At 37.0% G+C, this 13803-nt stretch overlaps 1 protein-coding gene across 8 annotated transcripts in view; it reads right to left on the bottom strand.

Moving 5' to 3' along the window:
- Positions 1-13452, bottom strand: part of LOC147371235 (frizzled-3-like) — a 53286-nt gene extending 39834 nt beyond the window's left edge. For 2 of the 8 annotated variants that reach the window (XM_086398666.1, XM_086398664.1), the window contains exons 1-2: positions 10245-12683; positions 6150-6383 (exon numbers count right to left, since the gene is read on the bottom strand). Coding sequence is in view for 3 of the 8 variants with exons in the window: in XM_086398661.1 (XP_086254787.1) it covers positions 6150-6383; positions 10245-10351 (341 nt within the window). In the remaining 5 variants the exon portion in view is untranslated. Of the gene's footprint in view, positions 1-6149; positions 6384-10244 lie in introns of those variants that run through there. The other 6 variants (XM_086398668.1, XM_086398665.1, XM_086398661.1 and 3 more) reach the window with 5 other exon arrangements.
- Between the last annotated feature and the right edge of the window lie 351 nt (positions 13453-13803).

The raw sequence follows: 13803 nt of genomic DNA on the forward strand, positions 1-13803 counted from the left end.
ATTCATCTTTTTCTCCTGTTATGTACCTGGTAGTGATATGCATGGAGATATAATAATGAATAGAGATAGGATAGCATTCAGAACGATGTAGCTATATTCCAGAGATATGATACAGAATGATATATCTATATTCCAACTTTAGATCAATTTTAGGATCACCTCCATCAACATAATTCAGATTAGGGTCTACAAACTAAACTTCTAAGTGCTAGCAGTTCAAAAACAATAGCTTTTTATTTTTTAGGTTTTTTTTTTTTTTAGCCTTTTTTTTTAAATTTTATTTTTAAACTTTACAATATTGTATTAGTTTTGCCAAATATCGAAATGAATCCACCACAGGTATACCTGTATTCCCCATCCTGAACCCTCCTCCCTCCTCCCTCCCCATACCCTCCCTCTGGGTCGTCCCAGTGCACCAGCCCCGAGCATCCAGTATCGTGCATCGAACCTGGACTGGCGACTCGTTTCATACATGATATTATACATGTTTCAATGCCATTCTCCCAAATCTCCCCACCCTCTCCCTCTCCCACAGAGTCCATAAGACTGATCTACACATCAGTGTCTCTTTTGCTTTCTCGTACACAGGGTTATTGTTACCATCTTTCTAAATTCCATATATACGCATTAGTATACTGTATTGGTATTTTTCTTTCTGGCTTACTTCACTCTGTATAATAGGCTCCAGTTTCATCCACCTCATTAGAACTGATTCAAATGTATTCTTTTTAGCTTTTTAAAATAATGAAAAAGGAATATCTCTTCTACCTTTATATTTCTTGAAAAAAGAAGAAGGTGGTGGTCATTTGTCATAACAGTAAAATGAGTAAAGACTTTAAAAAAAAAAAAAAAAAAGAATGGAGAATGACCACCTGTAAATTTAGTATGAGGCAGCAGAGCTGGAAGACAAGCTCAGCTGAAGGTAGGGTAGACTGAGCCTGAAATAGACAGCCTTTGAACAATGTGGATGAAGGATATCTAAGATGTTCCGGACACAGTTTTGAACTGAAAAGCATGAAATCAGCAAGTCCCCTACTTCTTATGACCCTTAAGAAGAAATGACTGGCTCCCTTCCTCAAGGTCACTGAAAACAAACAGCACTTTCAGTCATTACATGGGCTCTTCAAAAGAGGAGCAGATTCCCAACTTAAGTCACCTAAATGAAATCTCTTGTCTCAAAATAGTTTCACCAACACTGATTGAACTATTTCCACTTTTGTTTTAAAGCTAAATATTTATTCTACTAATTGATAGTAATCTGTGCTAACAACAATGTATTTGTTTTTTAAAAACAGATGAAAGGGCTATAGTCATGAACACTTTATTCCAAACCAAGACCCCTAGGTTAATGTTGGAAAGCATTAGGTCAGCTCTTGTTGGCTATCTGCTACCCTTATTATTCATAATATTATATATATGAGGAGATATAGTCTGACTTTGGAACAAGCCAATTCGCAACCTTTCAAAACAGAGTTCTATTTAAAATTGGGGATTTCCTATGTAGGAGCTTCTAATTTTTATATCCTTTTTTATATTCATACGTTTTAATTCTTATAACTTGAAACACAGGTATAAAGAAAATCTTTAAAACAGCATGTTTAGGCAAATTTGTTGGCTATATAAACATGATATTATTATTTTAGAAAGCATACTAAAAAGACAAAATTCTATAGCTGGCAAAATTGAGTCCGTATTACATATTGGCGGGGGGTAGTTATTTTGCCTTCAAATGATATTTACAGATAATCCTTTGATATATGACAATGTCTCAGAGAATGAAAGCTGAAAAACTATACACAGATTTAATGAAAAACTTACATACCTTAAGCATTTCCAAAAGATATTTGCTTCAATTACTGAAGTAATTTTGATTAAATACCTTTGAAAACTGGGCAATTTAACGGCAAAACAAAGCAGAATTTTCTTGATAGGCCTCTGTAGTTTGAATCTTCATAAAGCCTCTGGTAGGTCAGTTAAAAGAGCTGAATTGGGAAGTTGAAATATCTCTTCTAAAAGATCTTTTGTTTGGTTGTTTCTTGAATATGTATTATGAAACTGCTAACATTTGATCAACAAAACCAACAACTTCACATAACTCAGAATAATATTACCTAGCTATGGCCACATAATATGAATCTCCTTGGGCTGATTAAAAACAAAAAACCATCTACTCAAGAGCTTTCTACTGAGATGACCATGATAACATATACAATAATGTACAATACTAAGAAAATAAAAGACAAACCAAAAAAGGGGCTCAAAAAAAAAAAAAAAAACCCACTCACATTAAATAAATGTGAGCTTCAGGTATCATATATTACAGAAAGTGAAATAACTATTAACTATGATAAACTGTAGACATATATACTTATACAGATAATCACAATTCACTATCAGATTAAAATATCAGCAAAGTTGGCATTTTCTTAAAAAGTTTAAATGAAAAGAAACAGCTTCCACAGCTCTTTCAAATAAAAGTAAGACAATTTAACAGCTTTTAAGTGTCAAATTGCACTCATCTCACACACTAGTAAGGTAATGCTCAAAATTCTCCAAGCCAGGCTTCAGCAATACATGAACCATGAACTTCCAGATGTTCAAGATGGTTTTAAGATCAAATTGCCAACATCTGCTGGATCATCGAAAAAGCAAGAGAGTTCTAGAAAAACATCTATTTCTGCTTTATTGATTATGCCAAAGCCTTTGACTGTGTGGATCACAATAAACTGTGGAAAATTCTGAAAGAGATGGGAATACCAGACCACCTGACCTGCCTCTTGAGAAACCTATATGCAGATCAGGAAGCAACAGTTAGAACTGGACATGGAACAACAGACTGGTTCCAAATAGGAAAAGGAGTACGTCAAGGCTGTATATTGTCACATGAGAAACGCTGGACTGGAAGAAGCACAAGCTGGAATCAAGATTGCTGGGAGAAATATCAATAACCTCAGATATGCAGATGACACCACCCTTGTGGCAGAAAGTGAAGAGGAACTAAAAAGACTTTTGATGAAAGTCAAAGAGGAGTGAAAAAGTTGGCTTAAAGCTCGACATTCAGAAAATGAAGATCATGGCATCTGGTCCCATCACTTCACAGGATACAGATGGGGAAACAGTGGAAACAGTGTCAGACTTTATTTTGGGGGGCTCCAAAATCACTGCAGATGGTGACTGCAGCCATGAAATTAAAAGACGCTTACTCCTTGGAAGAAAAGTTATCACCGACCTAGATAGCATATTCAAAAGCAGAGACATTACTTTGCCAACAAAGGTCCATCTAGTCAAGGCTATGGTTTTTCCAGTGGTCATGTACGGATATGAGAGTTGGACTGTGAAGAAAGCTGAGCGCCCAAGAATTGATGCTTTTGAACTGTGGTGTTGGAGAAGACTCTTGAGAGTCCCTTGGACTTCAAAATCCAACCAGTCCATTCTAAAGGAGATCAGCCCTGGGATTCCTTTGGAAGAAATGATGCTGAAGCTGAAACTCCAGTACTTTGGCCACCTCATGCAAAGAGTTGACTCATTGGAAAAGACTCTGATGCTGGGAGGGATTGGGGGCAGGAGGAAAAGGGGACGACAGAGGATGAGATGGCTGGATGGCATCACTGACTCGATGGACATGAGTTTGAGTGAACTCCGGGAGTTGGTGATGGACAGGGAGGCCAGGCGTGCTGCAATTCATGGGGTCACAAAGAGTCAGATATGACTGAGCGACTGGACTGAACTGAATTGAATAATGTCAAATATCAAATACTGCTGAAAGTCAGTTCATGGAGCCATGCTATGCTGTCACGTCAGTCATGTCCAATTCTTTGTGACCCCATGGCAGGCTCCTCTGTCCATGGGATTCTCCAGGCAAGAAAGGATTGCCATTTCCTCCCCCAGGGAATCTTCTCAACCCAGGGATTGAACTAATGTCTCTTACATCTCCTGCATTGGCAGGTGGGTTCTTTACCACTAGCAGCAACTGGAGCTAGCAGTTCATAGAGGCAGGTATTCTGAAAGAGTCTCTGGTTTCCTCTCTCTATATGAGTGTTTTAAGTTAAGAGCTCTAATTTTCCTCTAGAAACTTCCCAACTGGGCTTACTTACAACCTCCTCTCCTATACTGTTGTCAAATGATCTTCCTAAAACACAAATCTGATTTTATCACCCCAGTGCTCAAAGTCTTCTAATAGTTTCTCATTGCTCTAGGGGAAAAAAACCCCGAACTCCTCAGCATGTTTCATCTCCTATGGTGGCCCTGCTACCTAAATGCCTTTTTGTCCTCCTTGACTCTGCACATGCTGTTTCCTTGTTTGAGATTTCCAACTGCCTCCTCTGTACCCTAGTCAAATTAAAGTATCACCTTGTTTGTGAATGAGACTTTCCACTGTGACTTAAAAGGCTTTCTTCTCTGGAATCCCAAAGCACATTGTGTATGATTTTACCATACCTACTACGCTTTTGTCTTCCATCTCTGCGTTCCTCGCACCTAGAAGAATGCTTTTCACTTAGGAGTGCTGAATGAAAGGAAAAGGCAGGAAAGAGAAAGGATCTTTGATGGTTTAAAAACAGGTCGTTGGTTATGTTAGAAGTGGTGTAAGAAGGTGAAAAAGACCAGAAATACAAAGAATGAAGGATGGAATTGGTAGAAAGGAAATATTCAAAATATTTCAAAAATCTGGCAAGGAAAATAAAAAGAAATGGATACAAGATAGAAAGCATGTCAAAGGCTGCTCCTTTTCAAAACCTAGAGTAGCTGAGCAAGTTAGAAGGCAAAAGAAAGCAAGTTGAGAGGACAAACAAGAAGGTCTAAAAAGAGAGTACGTCCAGGAATCATATCCTACATGACAAGGACAGGGAAGACTGAAAGAAAGGCTGGAATGAGCCTGGAAGAATAAAGGACAGCCACGGAAACACAGAACAGAGAATTTCAGGGATCATAATTTTCATTCTTTCAGTTTCCCAAGCTTAGAAATCTTTAAAAAATTTCTTCTGGCGCATTTCTTTTCTCCAATTGCTTTTAATCCATCACCAACTCCTATCATTTCATTTCTTCTTTTTAAATATCTTTCAGATCAGCTATTACTCTCTTGGCACTGTCACTGTTCTTTCATAAACCTCCATCATCTCTTAACTGAATTACTACAGAGCTCCTAAGAGGTTTCTAATTCTAGTGTCTCTACCATCCAATGTAACAAGAAAGCACATCCTGCCCACTCTCAGACATTCTCTGTGAAGCTTTCTCCCACCTCCTCCCACCAGATTTAATCACCCCCTTGTCCATGCTACCAAACAGGGGTTGACCAACTGTGGCCTGCTGGTCAACTCGGGCCCCTTCCTATTTTTGTGAACAATTTTACTGGAACACAGCCACTCCTACTTTGACTGCATACTGTCTATGGCTGCTTTCATGGTATTAACAGCCGAAGTGAATGGTGGCAACAAAGACCATGTGACCCACAAAGCCTAAAGTTATTTATTATGTTATTTCATTTATAATACAATATTTATTATATTAGTTATGTTTCTCTTTATAGAAAAATTTGACAACCTCTGGACTATACCATTATATTTGCATTTTACTTTAATTATTACCTTATCATATTGATAATAAAAGTTGGTAACAGGCACTTACTGAGATGGGCGCTGTTCTGAGCAATTAGGTATATTATCTCATTTATTTTTTACAACATTGCTAAGGGACAGATATTATTATGATTTCCATTTTACAGATGAGGAAACTGAGGCTTATTATTATAGATCCCATGCTTTCAACTACAACACAAATAATGACTACCCTATTTTTCTTGAGCTTATTAAGAACAAAGATCATGCCTAAATCAGTTTTGTATTCCTACAGACTCAAACAATGTCTGACATAGTAGGCATTCAATAATTGTTTGCGAAGTTAATCTTACTAAAATAACCACTTTTACTCTGCCTTCTCTCTGATGAGCAGTGACTCCACATTGCTCGCTGTATCGCGTCTAACCTCCTCTGGTTAGCATTAAGTCTGACCATAATCTGGGACAACTGAACCTAGCAAAGTTCAGAAAGGTTAATAATGATCAACTTCTGTTTCAGAATTGGCTGTTCTTCCTTCAGACGCCGGATGACTGTAACTCCGGACATGATATACACTAAGCCGCCAATAAAACTCACCTGCCATCATGGGACCTGTGGAGGCTGCCGTGGTAGCTGCTCACTTTGCTGTGGACACTCCCTGCTTTGCCTCTCTGGTCATCCACCATGGCCAGCTGAGTTGAAGAAGCATGTGTGGATGTCCCTTGAGTGGAAGTTCCTCTTGATTTCCTTATGATAGGAGTATTTGGATCCCTCAGGAGGGGCTGAGCAAAATCAGGTTCCTGGAGTACCTGTCGGCTCTCATTCACTATCCTAGATAACAAAATACTAAGTGTAAGATAACAACCCTACAGACTAAAAACAATACTTTGACAGACTGATGTTATTCTTCAAAAATAAAAAGCTCTCCAAACAATGTCTTTAGGACAGATATAAGGTAACACTATTGACAGAAGAGAGACTAAAACAGAAATCTGTGTCAATCTGTCCCCTAAACTGGTATGATGGAAAGAGGTTCACATTAGAATAAAGAACTCAGGATTTTAGTTTCAACTCTATCAATAAATATGTGATCTTAGGCAAGTCACTATCCCCTTTTCTTAATGTTCCTCATCTATAAAATGAAGGCATACAATGTCATCATTTTTAAAAAGCCCCTTTCGGCTAAAGAAATTTATCATTCTTGAGGACACTGAAATATTGCAAAGGTACTACTATAAAGTAAAAATATTATTTTCTTGCATGGTTTATAGAAGTAGTGGAGGTCTCATCATGGCATAGACTCATTTTTTAATTTGTAAGAGCAGTTGTTTTTAGGTTACAAGTTGATTTTATGACAGAAGCTGTTGTCTAGTGCTTGAATAAACATGACCGCAACTAGAACAAAACATACGAAAAATTAAGCAAACATACAATGAAGTCCCAGACATAATAAAGGCTTAGGAAAAAAAGAATTAAGGGGATGAATTATGTCCAGAGCTAAAGTTTTTAACTGCTATGAAGAGGCTAAAAGCAGATAGGTGTGTATGTTGATGAACAAAATGGTAATTAAAGAGCCAATTAAATAGATGCAAAGGTCAGTGTATCAGTTTGGGTAAATAAGTGACTATAAGAATCATAAAGTTAAAATTAGACAATATTATTAAAAAAAAAAAGTTCCGACATGTGAAGATTAGATCATAAATTGACAAAGTACATATATTCTAAGTTTTCAAATTAGAAAAGAATCACTGCTGTTATCGCCATTGTTATTTTTAGTGCTGGGGTAGAAGAACTCAAAGACTAGTATTTGTTGAGTACTTGCATAATGACAAGTGTTTTACATATATTCTCTGTTAATCTTTCTTAATAATGTTTTTATTATGGAGATTAACTCCTAAATAGACACTTCTATGGGGTAGATATCCATCAAGAGTAAATACTGTGATCCCCATTTTATAGATGAAGAAACTGAGGTCACAAGGGATTAAAGAACTTTTCAAAAGTCATACAGCAAAACAACAGTTGGGGATCAAACTTAACTTTAAATGTTTCAAAGTGAATCATAAAGTAATGATAAAACATAATGTTTACATATATCCTGAAAGTATCAAAAACTAGACAGAAGAAACAACAACTCAAACATAGTTATACAACATTTATTCTTCTGTCATCAATGGCCCTGTGCACATGTACATACATCCAAAGTTGCTCTGGACTGCTGAATTTATTTTCTAAACTTATTTTTAAAAATTGGTTCAAACTATCTTCTGGTCATTCCAAAAATTTAATCTACCTTCGAATAGTGAAGGTTTGTCTCCTCATTTTACAAATAAGAAAACAGGGGTCCAGAAAAATTAAGTGATGTGACCCAGATAACTCCAAAACAAGATTTCTAAAAATATTTCAACCAGTGTCAGAATTATTAGCATAAACAATTTTAAATGTGGCTTCACTGTTTTGACCATCATAATTTTAGAAGCCAGTCTTTCAACAGCACAGTGTAATAGAGGGGTTAACAGTAAAGACTAGAGGCTAGAATCAGACTGCTTGGGTTTGAATCTCAGTTCTACCACTCACTAGCTATTGAACCTTGGTTCTGTGTTCTGATCTGTAAAACGACAATCTTCCTCACAAGGTTGTCTAGAGGATTAAATGATTTAGTGCTTACAACAGTGCTTGGAGTATTAAGTGGGCTCAATTGATTGGAAACCATTATTATGGTTACTCTCTAGTCATTTCTCAAAGGCTCAACCAGACAAATGCTAGAAATGACTGTAGGCTGCTCACACTCTGGAGGAGTGACTCTAGCCCAGAGCACAGTCCCAGCTGGGATGGTCACAATGACTTTGTTGAGTCAGGGAAGTGGGTGGTCCATGGTTCCAGAAAACCAAATGGAAGGGGTTTGGGGGAGGTCTAACCAGTTTCAAAAGGATTCTGGCCCAGTCAGGATCCCCCAAACACCTGGGATGAGTCCCCAAAAGGGCAGTGTTGGTTTAGTTTAGCCCCATCTGGAGTTTCTAACACAACAGAATTGCTGTGTGACAGAATGGCTTGTGTGTGGCCCAGAGGTGACCAGGAATGCTAATTTAAATCCCCTCCATAGAATTATGTTTTAGCATGATTAAAATACATTTAAAAATTTCAAAGAATACACAGATAAATATCCCAAGTAAGGCTGTTCCACAGAAATCAAGGATTTGGCTTGTTTCCTATCGAACCTGTGGCATCATCGAATACTTGACGGCACATAGTAACCACTCACTAATGTCTTTCTCAAAGGATGAATTCCAGAAAAGACATTTTTGTCATTATTGAATTAACCTTTCCACTTCTTTCCTTCTCTGCCCAATAAAATTGCATTTAAAGGAGAAATGCAATTGTCTGATATCATTAGCAACAGTCTCAGATATGGTAATAAGGAACGTATGTTTTAAAATTGTGATTCTTATAGATTTCAATCTAATCTGTGCAACAGAAACTGCTAATTAGTGATAATTGAGAAAACAAGATTCTGATAATGTGGTAATTTAAGATCTATTTTAAAAGTACATTAACCCATACAAAACACAATAACATTTTACATATAATCTTAAGACTTTTATAGAAATGCATTTTCCCAAAATTTATTTTCCATGTAACTTAGGTTAAATAAAATCATAAGAATATGGATTCCACTAACTTAGAATTTGTGACAATTCAAGTACAGTATAAATATTAGCTTTATACTTAGTAAAATGTTTGAAGTCATCTGTTCCTTTGTGAATACTGCAGGATCTTATTTTGTTCTATTAATTAAGCAGTCAAAAAATGAAAGATTCCTCAAATATGGCCAAATCTTATATTTTACCATGACTCTCTAATATGCAATTTGGCCAACTATGAATTAAAATAACATCTTTAACAAATTTCATTTTATCTGCTAATACCATTTTACTATTTTGGTTTTAATGTGTATGACTTAGAATAAAATAACATGCTATCCCTTTAAATAATTTATGGTGTAACTTGGAAGAACAATGGACAATTGGAAATGGAAGTCTAATACTGTAGAATGGGAGGGTTCGGACTTGCATTTCCAGCCCTCTTCTCCCTCCTGGTGGCTTAGACGGTAAAGTGTCTGCCCACAATGTGGGAGACCAGGGTTCGATTCCTGGGTCGGGAAGATCCCATTGGCTTTAATGTGTATGACTTAGAATAAAATAACATGCTATCCCTTTAAATAATTTATGGTGTAACCTGGAAGAACAATGGACAATTGGAAATGGAAGTCTAATACTGTGTGACTTTAGCCAAGGCACCAAGCCTCTCTGTGCATCAGTTTTCATATCTTTAACACAGAGATGATAATACTAGTCATCACAGAAATGTCAAAAAGATCAAATAAGAATATATATATAAAAGCATTAATTTGTTTTTAAGAAGATTATAATTTGGAGTTTTTTTTAAAAAAATTGGCTTTCCCTCAAATATTCTGAATTAGTAAGGAACAAGCCTTAAGCCTGGTTCTACTTGGCTATCTTTTCTGAGTAAGTTTTTAGGTTTAAGATTTAATCATACCTGGTGGCAGCTGAGGTTATAATCTTGTTGGAATACTTCCTCCAAATCCAAATTGTTTCAACACAGGAAACACACACATACAAAATTATGTAAATGTGAAGCCTGTGAACACCATGATAATTTACTTCAACTTACTCTTTTTTCCTACGACCATGAAAAAAAAAAAAAAAAACTGGCCCATTCAAAGCAAGTCTTTTTGCTTCCAACCCAAAAAATGGAAGGAATACCACTATGAGAGCCATCAGGTATTAATCAGAAAGAGAATCAGATCTGGACGACTCATTTGAGTAACCTACAAGAAGGGAAGGAAGAATATCTTAAATATATAAATAGAAATTTCTCTTAAAGATCACTATAAAATCTTTTAAATAAATAGTAAAATAATTATACAAGTCTGATGTTTGCACTTACACAGTCCTATAATTTTCTCATTATATGGAAAAGATATACTGCTGAAAATTTGACAATGACTATGTGTTCTATAGCCTGAGTTCTATAATTTTCTTGCTAGCCCATATTAGATATTGTCTAAAGAAAAAGATTACTAATATAGAAAATAAACCATGAATAGGAATAGAGGTGCAAATAATACCTATATTCTTCTTGGCCAATTTTGCTCATCCTTCATTGGTTATCACAATATACCATTAGGAAAGTGTTAATCATTTCCCCAATTTTATTAGTTTCTGTTCTTTTAATAAGCTCCTCCTTTCATGTCTGCTTTGCTGGCTGTTTTCAAGCTTCCTCTTTAACCTATGAGTTATTTATAAGTACATTTTTTAGTTTCTATTCAGGTGAGTTTTTTAAAATATTTCTTTTTATTGTTGATTTCAAATTAAATTATTATAGTCACAGAATGTAGTCTATTTGATTCTGGTTACCTTATATTTTGGAAACTTCTTTTGTGATTGAGGACATAGTCCATTTTTTAAAGTACTCCTTCTGTGGTCAGAAATAACACGCACTCTCTATTTGTTAGGTACAAAATTTTCTATATGTATTAGACCAACTTTATTAGTTGTGTTGTTCAAATCTTCTACAAAGGCATTCTCAAAGACATTGTAGTCTGGTTCCATACCACCACAATACCACAATAATGTGAGTAATGGGGATTATTTTGTTTCCCAGTACATATAAAATGTATATTATAATGTAGAATGTAGTATCTACTCATAAGAGTCTAAATAACAATGTTCATATCTAAATTTAAAAAATATTTTATTGCTAAAAAATGCTAACCATCACTTGAGCCTTCAAGTGAGTCATACTCTTTTTGTTCTGGAGGGTCTTGCCTCAATGTTGAAGGCTGCTGACTGATTGGGGTGGTTTCTGTAGGATAGGATGACTGTGGCAATTTCTTAAAATAAGATTATAATGAAGTTTGCCACATCCATTGACTCATTTCATGAAAAATTTCTCTGTAGCATGAATTAGTTTGGTAACATTTTACCCAAAGTAGAAAGTCTTTCAAATCCTCTCAAACCCTGCTTCTGCTTTATCAACTAAGTTTGTGTAATATTCTAAATCCTCTGTTGTCATTTCATCAATCCTCACAGCATCTTCACCAGGAATAGATTCCATGTCAAGAAATCATTTTCAAAATGCTCACCCATAAGAAGCAACTCTTCATCCATTAACCTTTTATCATGGGATTGAAGCAATTTAGTCATATCTCCAGGTTCCACTTCTAATCCTAGTTCTCTTGCAATTTTTCTCCCACACTGGGTGTTATTTCCTCCACCAAAGTCTTAAAGCCCTTCAAGGCACCATGAGGGTTGGAATCAACTTCTTTCAAACTCCTAATATTTATATTTTGACCTCTTCCCTTGAATCATGAATGTTTTCAATGGCATCTAGAATGGTGAATCCTTTCCAGGTTTTCATTTAACCACCCAAATCCATCAGAGGAATCACTATGGTAGTTATTGCCTAAAAACATGTTTCTTATGGGACTTCTCTGGCAGTCCAGTGGTTAGAATTTGGCACTTTTTCACTGTGGTGGCCCAGTTTCAATCCCTGGTCAGGAAACTAAGATCCTGCAAGCTGTGAGGTGTGCCACCCCCAAAATATATTTTAAATAATAAAGCCTTGAAAGTTCAAATTACTCCTTGATCTGTGGGCTGCAGAATGGATGTTGAGAAGGTAGGCATTAAACATTAATCTTGTACATCTCCATCAGAGTGCTTGGGTGACCAGATGCATTGTCAATAAGCAGTAATATGTTCAAAGGACTCTCTTTTTTCTGAGCAGTAGGTCTCAACAGTGGGCTTCAAATACTTAGCAAACCATGTTGTAAACACATGTGCTGTCACCCATAACTTTGCTGTTCCATTTACAGAGCACAGGAGGAGGAGATGTAGCATAAATCAGATGGCAAACGAGCATTTTGTTACTGTTCAGTTGCCACGTCATATCCTACTCTTTTGAAACCCCATGGACTGTAGCCCACCAGGCTTGTCTGTCCATGGAATTTCCCAGGCAAGAATACTGGAGTGGGTTACCATTTCCTTCTCCAGGGGATTTTCCCGACTCAGGGATTGAACCCACATCTCCTGCATTGACAGGCAGATTCTTTACCACTGAACCACCAGACCAGCTGCATTAGCCCCTAACAAGAGAGTCATCCTGCCCTGTGAAGCTCTCAAGCCAGGCAGTGACCTCTCCTCTCTAGCTATGAAAGTCCTGGTGACATCTTCTTCCAATAGAAGACTGTTCTGTCTACACTGAAAATCTGTCGTTTAGAACAGCCCCCTTCATGAATGATCTTAGCTAGATCTTCTGGATAACTTGCTGCAGCTTCTACATCAGCATTTGCTGTTCTGCCATGAACTCTGATGCTACAGAGATGACGTCTTTCCTTAAACTTCACGAAATCAACCCCTGCTAGCTTTAAACCTTTCTTCTGCAGCTTCCTCATCTCTCTCAGCCCTCACAGAATTAGAGTTAGGGCCTTGTCTTAGATTAGGCTTGGGCTTAAGGGAACGCCATGGCTTCCTGATCTATGCAGATCCCCAAACCTTCTCCATATCAGCAATAAGGCTGTTTTGTTTTCTTATCATTCATGAATTCACTAGAGTATCATTTTCAATTTACTTTAAAAACCTTCCCTTTGGATTCACAACTTGGCTGTTGGGCTAAAAAGGCCTAACTTTTGGCCTGTTTCAACTTTCAACATGACTTTCTCACTAAGCTTAATCATGTCTAGCTTTTGATTTAAAGTGCTGCTAAGTCACTTCAGTCGTGTCCAACTCTGTGTGACCCCATAGATGGCCTCCTACCAGGCTCCTCTGTCCATGGGATTCTCCAGGCAAGAACACTGGAGTGGGTTGCCATTTCCTTCTCCAATGCATGAAAGTGAAAAGTGAAAGTGAAGTCGCTCAGTTGTGCCCTACTCTTCATGACCCCATGGACTGCAGCCCACCAAGCTTCTCCGTCCATGGGATTTTCCAGGCAAGAGTACTGGAGTGGGTTGCCATTGCCTTCTCTGGATTTAAAGTGAGACATATGCAACTCCTTTCACTTGAACCCTTAGTGGCCACTGTAAGGTTAGTTGGCCTGATTTCAATATCGTTGTGTCTAAGTGAATAGGAAAGCCCATGGAGAGCCTTTTATATGTAAACTCACCCCCAAAACTTGTATGACTTGCTTTATTGTGATGTCTACTTTATTGTAGTGGTCTGGAACCAAAACTGTA

Source organism: Bos grunniens, chromosome 5 (assembly GCF_055505025.1).
Source record: "Bos grunniens cultivar Pamir isolate PY7600 chromosome 5, Bosgru_T2T1.0, whole genome shotgun sequence".
Classification (NCBI taxonomy): Eukaryota; Metazoa; Chordata; class Mammalia; order Artiodactyla; family Bovidae; genus Bos; species Bos grunniens.